This window comes from Geospiza fortis, unplaced genomic scaffold (genome assembly GCF_000277835.1).
Source record: "Geospiza fortis unplaced genomic scaffold, GeoFor_1.0 scaffold186, whole genome shotgun sequence".
NCBI lineage: Eukaryota > Metazoa > Chordata > Aves > Passeriformes > Thraupidae > Geospiza > Geospiza fortis.
This window is the reverse complement of record NW_005054331.1, coordinates 1917229-1932996: the sequence shown is the minus strand read 5'-3', so window position 1 is coordinate 1932996 and position 15768 is coordinate 1917229. Positions and strand designations below refer to the sequence as shown.

At 35.0% G+C, this 15768-nt stretch overlaps 1 protein-coding gene across 1 annotated transcript in view; it reads left to right on the top strand.

The window, feature by feature from the left end:
- The first annotated feature begins 585 nt into the window (after positions 1–585).
- POC1B (POC1 centriolar protein B) overlaps positions 586–15768 on the top strand; it is a 38666-nt gene continuing 23483 nt past the window's right edge. The window contains exons 1-8 of the mRNA XM_031057533.1: positions 586–631; positions 2194–2365; positions 3124–3303; positions 4503–4610; positions 5486–5601; positions 5964–6097; positions 6847–6915; positions 9842–9994. Of these exons, the coding sequence (XP_030913393.1) occupies positions 586–631; positions 2194–2365; positions 3124–3303; positions 4503–4610; positions 5486–5601; positions 5964–6097; positions 6847–6915; positions 9842–9994 (978 nt within the window). The remainder of the gene's footprint in view (positions 632–2193; positions 2366–3123; positions 3304–4502; positions 4611–5485; positions 5602–5963; positions 6098–6846; positions 6916–9841; positions 9995–15768) is intronic.

The window sequence follows — 15768 nt, the reverse complement described above, 5'->3', positions numbered from 1 at the left end:
ATATTTGTCTGTGTGTATATATAAAAATGTATGCCATCAATAGTCACAATTCATAAATTGAACTTAGATTTTATGGTATTTGCAATGAAACATTTTCATGGCATATGTGAAGCTTAGGTATCTGCTTATATGCGACTTGGCTGTAGATCTCTCAACCTGGCCTTTGCATAAGACCAAGTCTTTATTTTTTGGTGTTCAGTTCTCTAATGACTCATCAGCAGAAAAGCAAATTATCCAGTGATGTGTCTGCTATATGTGGGTGTTTACAGAAGCATTGATGTTTAAAGAAGAAAAGGCACTCAGGTTATAAACTGGAGTAAGTTGTATGTTGGAGTCAGCTCATTCTGAATTTTCAGTTTTCTACATTTTAGTTATATTTTTCAGTTAATCATAGCAAGGGCAAATTGTCTTTCACCTCTAAACATGGTTCTGGTTATGTCATGTATTCTCTGAAGAGCAGCAGGCCTATTTGTGCTATGGCACATCCTGAAAAATTTCTTCAGCACCTTCTGTGCTTTTTTTGTTTCTGATCCAATATTTAAGTATTGCGTAGGTGGCAGGGAGTCCAGAGGAAAAATAAGAACGATGGTCATGGATGTCCCGCAGGAAGGAGAACTTCAGATCACTGCTTGTGCCTCATTTACCTTCAGACAGCCTATCTATGAGACAGCAAGCTACAAGAAACCAGGGTTTGAATGAATGGTGCTGTCATCTTTCTAAGAATATTTCCCTCAGTTTTTAGAACTGAAAGCTGATACTGCACAGCCTCCATGCAGTTCATAAGATAACACAGGTATTTCATAGTTCATCAATGATTTGTTTTAGAAACCATCAGCCTTGTCTGTTTCACATTTCCAGCCCTATGCCTTCAAATTCTATTTTAGCTTATGTTTCACTTTTTCCTTTTAGTTTTATTCCACTCTAGATCACTTTTCAGAATCAAAGGGAAAAAGGAATTCTTTCAAGTACAATTAGAAAGACCCTGCTGTAAAACAAGGTTTTGAAAAGTTGAAGTGGTGGAAAAATATCCTGTATTTCTTTACCAAATATAGGTCCATTGATGCAGGCATAGGGATAGTCTGGTCTCACATCTTTTAGCAGAAGCTAGTCTTTTAGGAATAAAAGCAGTATCTTTGTAGCAAATTCATAAAGGAAATTTAATAGTTAATATTCTAATACCCTAATATTTTGTTTGAGGCTTGCCTTGACATGTGATAATAAGGAAACTCAATTTCTTTGTGCTAAGTTGGTGCTTGAAAGAAACTGGGAAGAGAAAAGCCATCTTCGTATACTCTTCCAGCTTCCAGGAGGCCCCTGTTCTTCCTCTCCCTTCTTTTCTCTGCTGCAGAATTTGACAACTGAGGGATGGGAGTGTGAATACCTTGTTTTTATTTATGTCTATATAGTAACATTTAGCAGAGATGAAGATGGTAGGGATGTAAGAAAATCACATGTACCAGTTTAATTCAACTGCTTATTATCTTTGCTTCTTATAGTTTCCTGAAAATGATCAAGCTCTGGTAAAAGTTAGGTTTGCCTTTTTGACTGTAGATAGTATAGTTCACCTGTAAAGTGACCACAAAAAAACCACTCTCAAGCATGCTCTATTTTCAGGCTAACAACTTTATGTTCTCTTTTGAACTAGACAAATGTTAGTATTATAAAATTGATTCTTAAATAGGATTATAGAATTATCATATATCAATATTGTCACTCGAGTATTAGAAGTCACGTCTTCAGTTTAAGTTGGCATGTTTTTTTGGAGTTGAACTCTTGATACCTGAAACAAATTCTATCTCAAGAGATCAAAATGAGATTACTGAAGAATTTGCCTATTGTTCTTAGGATTTGGTAAAACCAAATCTGGATTCATACTCACGTGCATGATGTTTGGCTTTGAACGTTTTGCTCTCTGTCATCAAAGTACTTGTAAGCCAGTTGGCTTAGTATGTGAGAGAGCTACCTGTTAAGAATTATCCTTTACTTCTTCCAGTCTTGTGACATCCTTCTGAAAGCCTGGTGTTGCCATTACTGGCTACTAGGCTTCTGCTTAGGCTAAGTATCTATTAAAGCCTAATAAATCCTCCCTCCCATCATACCCATTAAGTTCTCCAGTGAATCCAAATCCATAGTTGTTAGCTCTGACTTTCATAAGAACAGTGAGCAGGCTCCTAATGTCTTTCACTTTTGCAGTTACCTGCTCTGTGGACAGGCTGCTCATATTGTGGAAGCTGAGGACGCCGTGCAGTGCCTACAGATTTTCAGGGCATGCAGAAGCGGTGACAAGTGTAGAGTTCTCACCAGATGGGCGGGTGCTGGCTTCAGCTTCTCAGGATCACACTGTCAGGCTATGGATTCCTTGCATGTGAGTATAACTGAGCAATGCTGGATGTGTTTCTTTATTGTGCAGTGTGAATATTGGAGGCTTTACTCAAAAAAATTTCTTTTTCCTTCCCCCATGCCTGGGCTTTGACAGAAACAGAGACTGGGGACCACAAGCAACACAGTTCTTTACTGTATTACTTTGTTCTTTTCTGAATATTCTGTAGTTTCAAAAGAAAAATATAACAACTCAGAGGTCACAATTTCATACTATGCTTTGTAATATTTCTCTGGCTTCAAGATGATATTTTAATAAGGATTGCATGGCTGCACTTCGTTTTGGGGAGACAAGTGATAAAGAGAACAATAGTTTTTTTGGGAAAAAATTATTTGACTTGCTTTATCAGACTGTTCTCGAGTAGTGGTAATTCTGAGTAATTCAGTATGATCTTAGACTGATGTTGCTTGAACTTTCAAGTGTTTTATAGATTACTATATAGAAAAATTCTCTTTCGAATACTAAGGCTAATGAGACTAAAGGCCAATGATGCTACTTAATTTCACTGTTCTGTAAAATTTGTCATGTTAAACGCAACTTAAGGAATGTTATCCTAATAATATTTAAATAAGTAAAATATAATGGTGCCATTAAGATTTGGCCTCTGTATACTGCTTTTTCATTTGAGTAAGATTATAAAAATGCCAACATTGAGTTTTATGGGGATTTAAGCTCTTTAATATAACTGTGATTTGTGACTTGGTATTTGGGGTTTTGTTTCCTTCTCTTTGCTCTCCCTTTAGTCATGGAGAGTCATCAGTACTGAAAGGTCATACAGCATCTGTTCGGAGTGTGAGCTTCTCCCACGATGGCTACTCTGTAGTTTCAGCGTCCAATGATAAATTAATAAAAATATGGAGTGTTTGCTATCAGCGCCTTTTGTTTACCCTATTCCAACACACTGGTTGGGTTTGCTGTGCCAAGTAAGTGTTGTTTTTATTCTCTTGGTAAAGTAGAATTCCTAACAAAGGGGATTTTATATCCCAGGGTAGAAATAAGAGAAGAAACATCTGTGAATGACAAGCAATGATCTCTCACCAGTAATTAAATTTTAATAAATGAATCTTATGTGCACAAGTTTTGTGGAGACCTAGCTGAAGTATGAAAGCTTCCTCTATGTTAGTATGTGTACGTACTAAATCAGTTGCTGTCTTCATTCTACTACCTTAAAGGACAAATGGGGTCTTCTGTATTTATTTTTAGTCAGTGTGTTGTCTTCTCCAGTTTTGTTTGTTTTTTTGTTGTATTATTTCCCAGCACTCATGTCTAGATTTATCTGTGCGTTGTAGGGGTTTTGTCAACTGTTCTTGGAATCATAGTGACATTAAAGAATGGTCATGAATCCAGATGAGTTAAGCTTACATAATTGGAAAAGGTAAAAGAAATGGCCTTTGGACTGCAAGTTAGGATTTATACTCTTTAAAGACAGGACAGCTTCTCAAGGGCAAGAAAATATTGTTTGCTATCTTTTAAAAAAATTTTTCCTTTCCTCCATATTAATGGAAAATCTGCAGCTAAGAGAGGCCTGATATAAGAAGAAGGAAAGTTCTAGGAAATCACATGTGGAAGTTCTTGAACAGTTTTTCAGTGTCATTGTGCAGTTGCTCAATAAGTGAAATAATAATGCTTGAGGAAGTTATAGACAAGTCAGTTTTCCTCTATAAAAACCTGGTCTGCTAGTCTAGGAATAATTGTGAATGTTTTGCCCACTATTTGTAAGTTTAAAAAGAACTCAGAGAACATAAATATAGGTTAACATTGAACACAAGATTCTACTGTGTCCTCTGTGTATTTCTACCTATAGTTTTCTTTATTAATCTCTTTGTCATCTGTAGTGACATCCTTAGGCTGCTGATACCTTCCCCTCAACCCCCTCTCTTCCTCTTGCTTATGGCTCTGTTTTTAATTGTAGTTCCTTGTGAAATGGGCCAGAGTGGAATAGGGAAGAAGCTTTTCAGTTTTATTAGTCCATGAGAAATACTAGAAGTTCAAATGTCCTTTAAATGCTATGCATCCTTATTTCAAACAGGCTTCCTTGGTTCTGGTGTTTTGTTACTTATGTCTCTAATGCTAATATAGGCAGAATCAGTTCTTAAGTAATGTATACACCTGTGTGTTCCAGATTTTCGCCTGATGGAAGAATAATAGCATCTTGTGGTGAGGACAAATCTATTAAAATCTGGGATACAAGAAATAAAATTTGCATTAATACCTTCTCAGATTATGAAGGGTAAGTTTTACTAGAAAAAAAGGAGAAATGTAATAGTGTAATTTTACTGGCATTAATTTAATGTTCTGTGGTATTAACATCTATATATGTTAAATCTGAAAACAGATCAGACTTCTACAACCCATGTCAACTAAAATAATTCATATAATGGTTTTCTAAAGAGGTTAACTGGCTGCACTTAAACAGCTGTTTTCCAGCAATCAAGAGATAATCCAAACAGAAGTAAGATTATTCTTGGATTTTGGAATGTTTCCATGTTTTCCCTCAATTTTGGTAATGCTGTTTGATATTGGATGCTTCAACAAGAAGAAAGCTTGAAGACTTTTCCACCTGTTGATGAAAACAGTATTTTGTTACTTTCAGTAACACTTTCAGTGATCTGCCTAATTTAAGTTTAAAAAATACTTGCTTTTACTTATATGCAGTTTTCTTAAACATCTTGGATCCAGAGTTTTAATTAACAACTCAATGGAATATTTATCTTATATATATGCTTTGCTGATTTTCATGTCTGCCTTCATCCTTTTTCAAGTCCAAAGTGTTGCCAGTTCTTAGACAAAATTATTTTATTTGTTATGAACTCTTTGCAGCACTATCTTCCAGGACCTTTGTACTCTAGCACAAACTCTGAAGGTTTGACTTGGATCAATTATACCGTGTTTTGAACAAAAGTGAGATTATGATTTATCATGTACATCTTGTTTTCTTATGCTTATTTCAGTTACTTGAAATGCCTTATTTGAGTTTCCATACATGTAGATTCCACACACGTTTGTGGTATCTTAGTGTTAATATCGTGGGCTTTGTATATATACACGCACCTAAATATTTCTGTGGGAACGCATTATAAATCTGTTTTCATTAATTATATTTAGATTTCCAGCTTCTGTGGATTTCAACCCAAGTGGAACATGTATAGCTTCTGCAGGTTCCAACAACACAGTGAAACTATGGGATATTCGAACGAACAAGCTACTGCAGCATTTCAAAGGTAAAAACAATGTAGTTTGTTTTATTTTCTTTACAATGGGACTCTTTGCAATTAAATGTGATTTATTAAGAGTATTATTGGGGAAAGTTGACAAACAAGTCATATTGACATGTTGTAAGTATCTTTTTGTAGTCTAGCAACACCAAGAATCTAGTCAGAATATTTTTTATTTCTTTGCTTCCCTTAATTTTTAGACCTGAACTGAGCAAATACTCTGACAAGTCTTCTATGCCTCAGCACTTTTGTTGTTTTTTTCTTAAATGAAGTAGTTCTTTGGGAAGTAGAAAAGAGCAAAGAAATAAAGTGTACATATCTTCTTAGTAGATATCTACAGCTTTTGAATATTGTTTTCTGTAAATCAGTTCACAGAGCAGGGGTTAATTGTATATCATTCCATCCTTCTGGTAACTACCTCATCACTGCTTCTTCTGACGGTACCCTTAAGATTCTGGACCTCTTAGGAGAAAGACTTATTTACACTCTTCATGGACACAAGGTATACACAATAACCCTCTTTAAATGGAGATCTTAATAGGCTGTTCAGTATCTTTACAGAGGGAAAGTAACATTTATGCCATTGTGTCTTTTATCTTGCAACTTGCAGATTAAATTTAGCGGACAGCAAGGTGTTGTGTTAATGTACCTTGTCACAAGTGGTTGAGGAAATGCATCAGTTTTTACCTGTTACCATGCTTTTTAACTGTCAATATGACACACTTGATGTTAAGTAAAATTGTTCTAAATTCATTAATATTTCACTTGATTTTCAAAATCATGTTATTTGGCACTTCAGTCCTATTGTTTATTGAAAAACAGTGTTTTCTAAGTAGGGGGAAGCTTACAGAATATAACTTTTGTGAAGAATGGAAGGCATTTCCTCCTTTTCCTGTTAATGCCAAACAAACCCTGTTTTTGATAATGAATCATTCAAACATATTGCCTTTCAGTAATGTAATATATATTTTGTAATTTTTCATTGCAAAGATGAAGTATAAAATCTAAGGATAATGCCACTATTTTCCTAGTATAGATTGTTGTAGTTGTAAATGTAGCATCTTATGAAAATGTGCAATATTAACTTTTCAATCAAGTTTTGCAGAAATTTCACTACAGTAAAATTGTTCCTTATTTTATTAAAATTGAAAAATCTATTACATTAGGTAATGGCATTGGTGTTTTTCTCTGCACTAAAATATCATGATTACAGTAATAGCCTAATTTTACTGTATGCTATTTTTTTTCCAGGGACCTGTACTTTGTGTGGCTTTTTCAAAAGGTGGTGAAAATTTTGCCTCAGGTGGAGTGGATGCTCAGGTTTGTGGTATTGTCTCCTTAAATGAAATGTCTTTGTTTGTTATGGTGGATGGGAGTTAAATATAGTATGTCGCAATAACTTGCTAATTACTCACATGCATTCTGGCTACTCGTGTGTTATTTAGACTTTCCATTGGATGTTATGATGAGGAGAAGACTAACCATGTCTATTTTACATATTTTAATAATATGGCTAAAAGTAATTAGTGGTTTTTGACTAAGAATATATAAAGTGTTGCAATTCAGTGTCAATGAAGTAGTTATGTTGCAATTACTATTAAGTGGTACCTGCTTTGTTAGGTTTTCACTGCTTTTAAAGTCTTTACTCTGTAATTGTAGGTATTAAGTTGTATTACTGGGAAAACTTTGGCTAGAATTGGGGAAAAAAACCTCTTGTGTTACCTTTACTAATTTACTTTGGTGAAACAGTAAAGTATTGGATTTTATAAAGGGAAGAGAGTCATTTGAGCATTAAAAAAAAGTTAGCGGTAAGTCTTATAATTAATCTCTATCTTCTGTAATAAATTTCATAATTAAGAACACATACTATCAACCTTGGAATCATCTCTATCAAGTCTATAAAGTTTCCAAAAAGAAAGAAATTTTGTAGCACAAGATTTAAATTTTCAGTCTGAAATGTTCCTTAGTTGTCTTTTTCATGTTTTTCTGTTACAAAAAGCTAAAAGCTCAATGTACATATAAAAAGCTATGCTGTTGAAATTAAGATTTTTTTTGAGTTTACCATAATTCATGGCTATATTCTCTTTTGTAGAGTTTGAAATAAATTTCAGCTAGTAGCAGAGATAGTCTTGGGAGATAAAAAAAAATTGCTTTCTATCAGAAAGTGTTAAATAAAACGTACTGCCAAGACGTGAAGTTATTGGAAAAGTGAAAATGTTATCAAACATCCAATATTAATTTTACAAGCAGGGAAAAAACCCCACAAAAACCAACTGAGAATGGGAGAAAGATACTTATTTCTTGACCCACTAGTATGATCTTTGATTTTCCATACTGAAATTCTAAATAAGATTTTAAGTCCCAAAATGCAACTTAGCCCTATGTAATTCTGAATTGTTAACCTTACCTTCCATGAGTATTCTATTTTGAGTTTTATGACTGTTGGTACATTATACTTGAGAGGAGCAAAAGTGCATGTGTTCACATGACAGAACATCAATCTGAGAAGCTCTGATGAAGGCAAAGACTTAGAGTATTAAACCTAGCACAGCCTCCCATACCCTGGAATGCTTGTCTTACTTCAAGGTTCTTTGAACTTGGGGCCTACTGAATGACATGTGTGTTCAGTGCAGTCATGTCATTGCCTTTTTCCTGCCCTGATTTTCTGTTGTAAAGCTGGGGCATGAGAGCTTGGAAAAAGTAGGTAAAAATCCATGTCTTCTAGTCCTCAGCAGTTTGGTATAGTGGGTTCATGGTGAATATATGAGAGGGAAGATCCCGTTTCATCAGGAAACACTGATGAAATGTTGAATTAAATGTTGAATTAAAAAGTAGTCATAGCAGATCTAATAACTTTCAATTACCTTAAAAATGGGCCTTCCTGTGTTTGTTGCAGTTTTTCCCTTTGTTTTATGAAAATTTTGGTGGGAGAGGAATACTTACTTTGCTGCAGCTTTCACTTTTCTACATTTTAAAATGTGCTAACCACTGTTGGGTAACTACCAAGGTGTATATCTTTATCTATAGTAAACATAAGAACTTTATTCTGTGTCCATTTTCTTTTGGTGTATACACACATACTTCTTAAACATCCTATTTTACTGACCTGTCCACAGCCTTCTTCCAGGTATGCCAGGAGGAGTTCTCAATTCACTGTGATTATTGGGGTGTATTTGTTGGGAAAGTTCTGCTGGCAATATCATGCTTATGAACAGAGGTTGGCCATAGAAGTATCATCTTCTACCTCTCATGCAGTACCCAAAATATATGGTCTGTTCACAGCATACACTGAGGCAGCTGATACACTCTCAAGTTTATGGAAGACTGCTTCCTTCATACGTATATTATTTCAAGATGTTTTCAATCAACAGATCCTTCCATACCTTTCCATCAAAGAAGGAAAACCAGTATCTCTGCTTCTTGTATCAAGTTTCTCGTTGGTGCAGAACCAGCTGACAGGGTTGTTCAGATGGAGGTTAAATATTTGAAACAAACACTGGATACTTTTGTTTCTTTCTATTTGCTTCTTTTCTCAAACAAGATCTCAAAGTGTAGTGTTCTGTCACGTTCCTCACATTTTTGGCTGCATGTGCACGTTGCAATTTGTTTCATTAACCTGTTGCCATGGAAAACATAAGACCTTTTACGTGAAAGAGCAAAGTTATACCTATTTGTTTGAAAAGTAGTAGCCTATGTGGAATATTCATAAGACTGGATAGAATACCTTTGGACTACCTCTGTGTCCCATGACCTTCTGCATTTGGTTATATATGTGCGGCTTCATATATGGTTTCTACCTAGAACATAATGAGACAAAGTTCAGAAAAGAGATTCCTGTTGCTAAAACACTGGAACCAGGTGTTTTAGAATTCTGTGGAACTCTCTTATTTCTCTTATTCCTTCAAACTTTCTTGTTAGACCTGCAAGCCTTTATAGGGGGAAGAAATTCAACAGTATATGATTCCTTAATCTGGCAGAAAAGTAACTTGGGACAGTTCAGTGGGACAGTTTGTGATTATAGATGTGTTTTAGAGGTTACTTTGTTAATAGATTGAACCACATCTTTTAGATTTGAAGTAAACATACTCTGGGGAAGTGCCTGTGTTGCAGTAGAGATCAGACTAAGACATCATTACAGTATTGTTATGATGCAGTTATCTACTAGTAATAGCAGACTTTACTAAATAGTTAGATTTTGAGCACTGAATAGCCTTCAAGTAGTTACTGATATGAAGATTTCTTATAGGTGTTACTATGGAAAACCAACTTTGATACTTTGGATTATGAAGAAGTTCTCGAACACAATTTTAGAAGAACACATATTGATGATCCTCCTCATCTTCTTGATATTTACCCAAGGTCATGTCATTTCCATGATGAAAAACTTACATCAGTTGAGGTGAGTGCAATAAATTGTCTAATGTAGGAAACAAGAAGCTTCTGTTAACACTGTCTGACATTTATAGTTAAATATTTTATGTATATCAGGGAGCTTTTTATTGTTATGTGTAATACTTTTGAAGCACCATAATTTATGAATCCTCATTAGGGTTACTAGGCAAGCTGATGCTGGCAGGTTTAAGCTGAAATTACTTTGATGCTTCTTCTGTGTCTGTACTCTACATCTCATTCAAGCAAAACATACCTGATTATCTGGTTTCTGAAATAACCCTGCAAATGTTGCAGTAGGTATCTTGAGCTTTACAATACTTATCAAAATACATTGTTATAAGGAGGACAAAGTGGTGATATTACTGAAAGTCAAATACTTGCTTGTCACAAGCTGTCCCTCTTTCCAAGACCTTTAGGTGTTGTGAGAAGGTCTTGTTATCTACCTAAAAGACTTTCTAGGCTAGCAGTGTGTTTTACAGCACTATGAAGTCTGATTTCCTGATATTTCATTCTTGAACAGTAGTTACTGTCAAACTATCTACTGGCATCCACTGAAAGTGTTGGAAATTAGGGAATCAAAGTACAATGTCAAATGTTCTTTGTCAGTATTAGGAAAAATCTTGTGTTTGTCAAATAGTCTAAAAGTTATGCTCAATAGGTAAATAGTGCTATGCCTTCAATGAGGCCATTGTTTATGCTTTATTTGTCACAGTCCCTGATAGAGCTGGCTGGCTCCTGCATGGTGATTACCTATATTTTCTTCTCTTTTTTGATAGTCTCCAGGTTCCTCTAGTGTTGAAGAACTTACTTGAGATAAATCAAGAACAGCAATCAGAACTTTCTGGTTGCTGTAATATGCTATCAGAGTACTAGAGAAATTTACCATTGCCTGGTTGCCTACCTAGAAAATGTAGATACTGCTGCCATGGCATTTGTTTCCTAATCAGAGTTTTAAAACATTGACATCTGGAGATATTGAGCTTTTTCTGGGGGGTGGGTGGGTGTGTTTGCAGTATGAATACATGCAAATGAGTGGTATAAAGATTGAGAATATTTGCTGGAGGAAGACAACTCTTGACAAAATAAAACTTCTTCTGTGCTGGTTCTATTGCCAAGTTGGATGTGTAGCTTTCTAATGGTTAGCATTTTGGTCAGAACAGGATGACTGCATCCTGTTCTTACCAAAAGCTTCATTAATGAACAAACTTCATAAACAAACTTCCGTGCTGGACTTTCATGTTTGTTGCAAGGTAAATGAATGATGTTCAGTTTACTGGTACCAGCCTTCAGTATAGCTGATCAGTGCCAGAACAAACTCAATCACAGCATTTGCCAGCAGATTCAAGCCAGTCTTGCTGGAGCAACATTTTGCTTCAAGATCATTCAAATTGCACTCAGTTATAACATGTACTAAACAAGCACAATGGCTTATAGCTGCAGGGGTCCATTGTCTTCAGGTCAACATTTCCAGACGTCTCTGCTGTTTACATGCCTGGTAAAGATGTGAATATACTCTAAATGAATTTTTCAATTTTTTTTTTCTTGTTCCTGGTCCTGGGTAATTAAGAAGCTCTGGAAAAGCATTAATGAGTTCAGGCTAAAGTTAAACTAAGGCAAGGAAGCCTCATTATCAATACTGAAAAGGCTCATCAAGGAAATTCAGTAGTTGAATGTCAAGAAATTATTTATTAGTTAGCTTTGACAGAGTTAACTTAGCTTTATCTAGGCATTTATTAATGGCTGCAGCATTTGTAGAAGCTAATAGGCTCTTGGGCTGCTCCGTAGTAGTGAAGGAGCTCTATGGCTTTGTCATAGCGAAGTTTTGGACTCTGTGTTATATTTTCTGGGCTGTTTTCAGGGTTTTAATGAGAGTTGCTGCATTTAGTTTTCTATTAACATCATATTTATCACTAGAATATCTTTCTCTCAAGTAAACATCAAGTATGTTATATTCTTTGAGACAGAACAGTGTCTGGCAGTTTCAACAAAACTCATTATTGTAATATAATATATTTTCTTATTGTAAATTAAATAATATGGCGATTAGAATGGCTTTTGCAGCTAATTTTTAGAATTAATGTAATAGTATAATAATTGAGATGGTGTTAAGGTGAAATTATCACATTTTCTCACTCCATTTGTCTTTGCTTGTTTTTATGGCTCCTCCTGTCTATCTCAACAAAAACTCTGGGATTTTTGTTGCGATCAGGAAGAATAGACCTCACCAACTGGACAAAACCATGATTTATACAGACAAAACTGGTATCAGGTTGCTACCAGCAGTAACATGCTTTAGATAGCATGCACTAATTCTTAGGTAGCACTGTGCTTGAAATTTTTCAGTGCTCCATCTTCTTAACTATTTCCTCTTGTAACTAAGAAAAAGCATAATGTCTAGGCCCACTGTGCTGTAATCTGGGAAAAAAGAAAAAGAAAAAAAGTACAAAAAAGAAAAGGACAAAAAAAGTATTTTTGCCCTTCTTCAGTTAATTTTTTTTTTACATGCCAACGTCTTTCTAAGCCAGAGGCAATACAGAGAATTCTAGCATTAGGCTGTCCCACTGCAATCCTACCTTGATCTTTCAAAGGCTCACCATGTTTCTAATATATAAGGGAAAGGAGGAATGGAATTACAGGCATGTCAGAGGGAGCTTCTGGAGATGATCTGTTCTTCTTATCAGTGGTACATCAGTTCAGCTGTGTCTGTTAGGGGGTCTTGAAGAGGTTTGGAGATTCCCCTGTCTCTCTGTGTGATCTATTCCACTACAGCATAGCAGTTGCAATGCCAAGTTTTTCCTATTATCTCATCTACACCTCAGCTCATATGCAGAACTGCTTTCTTTCTTGTTATTTTCTTCCTTTCTCATCATATTTCTATGTGAACAGGGTAAGATAATTCATCTTAACTAAACAGAAGTAACAAGTAAGAGACTTGATAACGTAAACAAGAGTTACAGGCAGGCAGAGGAGGCTGTTTGGAGACGGGATTTTTCAAAGTATCAATGACTGCTTAAGGTTTGCTACAAGCCACTACAATGTCATCTAAATGCTTGAGATGTGATGTAGTACATTGCCTTGAGTTATGCTCAGCTGGTTTAGTCACCTCTACAATAGGACTGAAGAGGGATTGTCTTAGGATAAAATTAAAGGTGTTAGAACACAAAAAGTTCAGCAGATGTGCAGGCAGAACTCAAGAGGATAGTAATTTGCCCCCTATTTTTAAAAATTCCAAGTGTTTCACACCTTTCTTTTTTTTTTTTTAATGCATTTGGTTAGCTATTGCTTCTCTATCCCTGCTTATCTCAGTGTGGCAAAGTCCTTGTAATTCCAGAACTATATTCTGGGGGAATAATAGTATACACAAAAATGGAGCTGGCTTAGAATTTATTCAGATTGGATCAGAGGCACAGTTGCAACGTATTCACACATCACCAGTTGGAAATGCTGTTTTGAATAAAGCAGCTGACACAAGGGCATTAAGAATTGCAGGTATCATCTGGTGTTTTGCCTTCAGGATAGTAATAGAAATATGAAACTTGAGTGTATTTTGCCTTTTCTGATCTCTTTTTCTTATTCATTCTTCAAAGCTATACATTGAGCCAGTAAAATTTGGATACCTTCCCTATTTTATTTTCTCTCTACCTACCTATTTTTGAGGCATAATTAACTTTTACAAGAAAATCATTAGTTGTGTCTTCTCAGCCCAGCTGTAGCCTGAATTTTAATGCAGTGTTGAATTTCATGTTCTTGAGTTGTAAAATACTGAGTTTATAATTGTTCTACAACTGCACTCATCAATGTGATTCTTGAATATTTGAGTAAGTAGAGTTTTAATGCTTATAATAATTTCAATTTTTCAGACAACTTGGAAATGTAAATAAATTATTTGTTCTCTAAAGGCACCTATTTTTTTCTGTTGGTCACAGAGATAATCTTAGGTGATTACCAGCTCAAATACAGGTGTCTAGCAGTATGTCTAAACTTAGCTAAATCCCAGTTGTCTCTGTTTAACTTAAGGACCTTGTGGAGTTATTTGAAAATAGTAGTTTAATCAGTTATGCAATTTTAGTGAAGTATAATAAAAACTACATTCCACTTGGTGAGAATTGTATTTCTGAATTTACCATGTTTGTATGTAATTGACCTTTCATGTGCTAAAGACTTCTTTAAAATAAATTAATTTCTTTCAAAACAACTTTGAGGTTTGAACACATTAAGGTGCATAGAGTTTATCTCTTGTGCACAAAGAGCTTTTATTGATTTAATTTAATCTTAAAATTTTCTGTGTATTTTCAGTTTGTAAATATTTTCTCAGATGAAGGAAATTAAAATATACACTAGATGGCAGTAGAAAAAAGATTATATGGCTTGCTTGGCTTGAGGGCCCCAGTCTAGAATGAAGAACAGTGTTTGGTCAAATTGAAAGCTAATTTTCTCTTAATGTGTTTGGAGAGACTATTTCACAAATCACATTCCTAAGAAATACTTTGTGAGTAATTTAAAACTTCCTCTTTGAATTTTTCTAATTCATGAGAGATTCTGTAGAAACCTTCCCTTCAAATATATTTTATTGTATTATGGATCAAAATGTGATAACTGCATTATCATGTTAAAAGATGATATTGAAAATATGTATCAGTTTACCAAGTAATTAAAACAAGGCTTTGAAAAGAGTGTTTTTGAAAACCTGGAATATGTTACAGTACTCCCTGCCTTGCATTTTAGTGCTCTGGTTTTTCTGTCTTGTTTCTTAAAGTTAAGTCTTTTCAAAGACTTACCTTGAAGATTTCCCTTGGTAAGATTATTTTACAGCTAACCACATCACCTTGTCAGGAAATGTCAAGTAATTTGAAACTTTTACTTTTAGCTTCATTCCATTACCTCATTCATTTTTAGTGCAATATTAAACACTAATATTTGTATGAAGGACTTAGATACAGCCTTCATATTTTTGTGCATTTTTAAACACCTTTTAGATGCTATTTCTGAGTAGTTGCTTAATAATTTTATATCAATTATTTTAGTATGGCTTATGACAGTTCCTCCACCTCCAGTCAGTATTTACAGTGGTCTTCATCCTCCCCTTATCACTGCCAAAGCAATAAGCAGAAGCATAATCAGAGGAACTTTGATTCTAGCTTCAGGATGTGACACTTCTACAAAAAGAGCATTTTTAAAAACTTAATAATACCATGTGTTTATTTACCAACCAGTATCAAGAATTTAACTCATTCTGCAATATCTCCATGTATGCAACAAAGAGATACTATCTCAAAGAAGATGTTTCAAGAGCTATTAGTGATAATACTGCAGTAGTTCCTCCACATTAGAGTACTGATAGGTAGTAAGCATCTACTATCCCCCTTCTGCAGAATCCTGCAGATGCATTGTCCTCTCTTTGGTGCCCAAATGATGTGTGTCAGAAAATGACTTTAGTCTTACCTGTACCTAGTATGATTGGCACTTGGATAATACATTAATTATATTTACTGTAGGGCTGACAATGTCAGAAGCAACTGACCCTGATTATCCTGGGCATTGAACAAATGGAAACTCTGTGGACAGTTGGCTGTGTAATCTCAATAGATATGATATGTACAGAGGCAAAACAGTAAAATTTGCACTTCCTCTCCTGCTCACCTTAACAGTGAAAAAGTGGTAAGCAATACTGTCTGCAGAGAGGTTTTGATTAATCATGTTTCTGCAGAGAAGATGCTAGAGGATAAGTCCAGTTAAAATGGTAGAATTTTCAGCTAAATAAAGGTTATTACATAGACCATG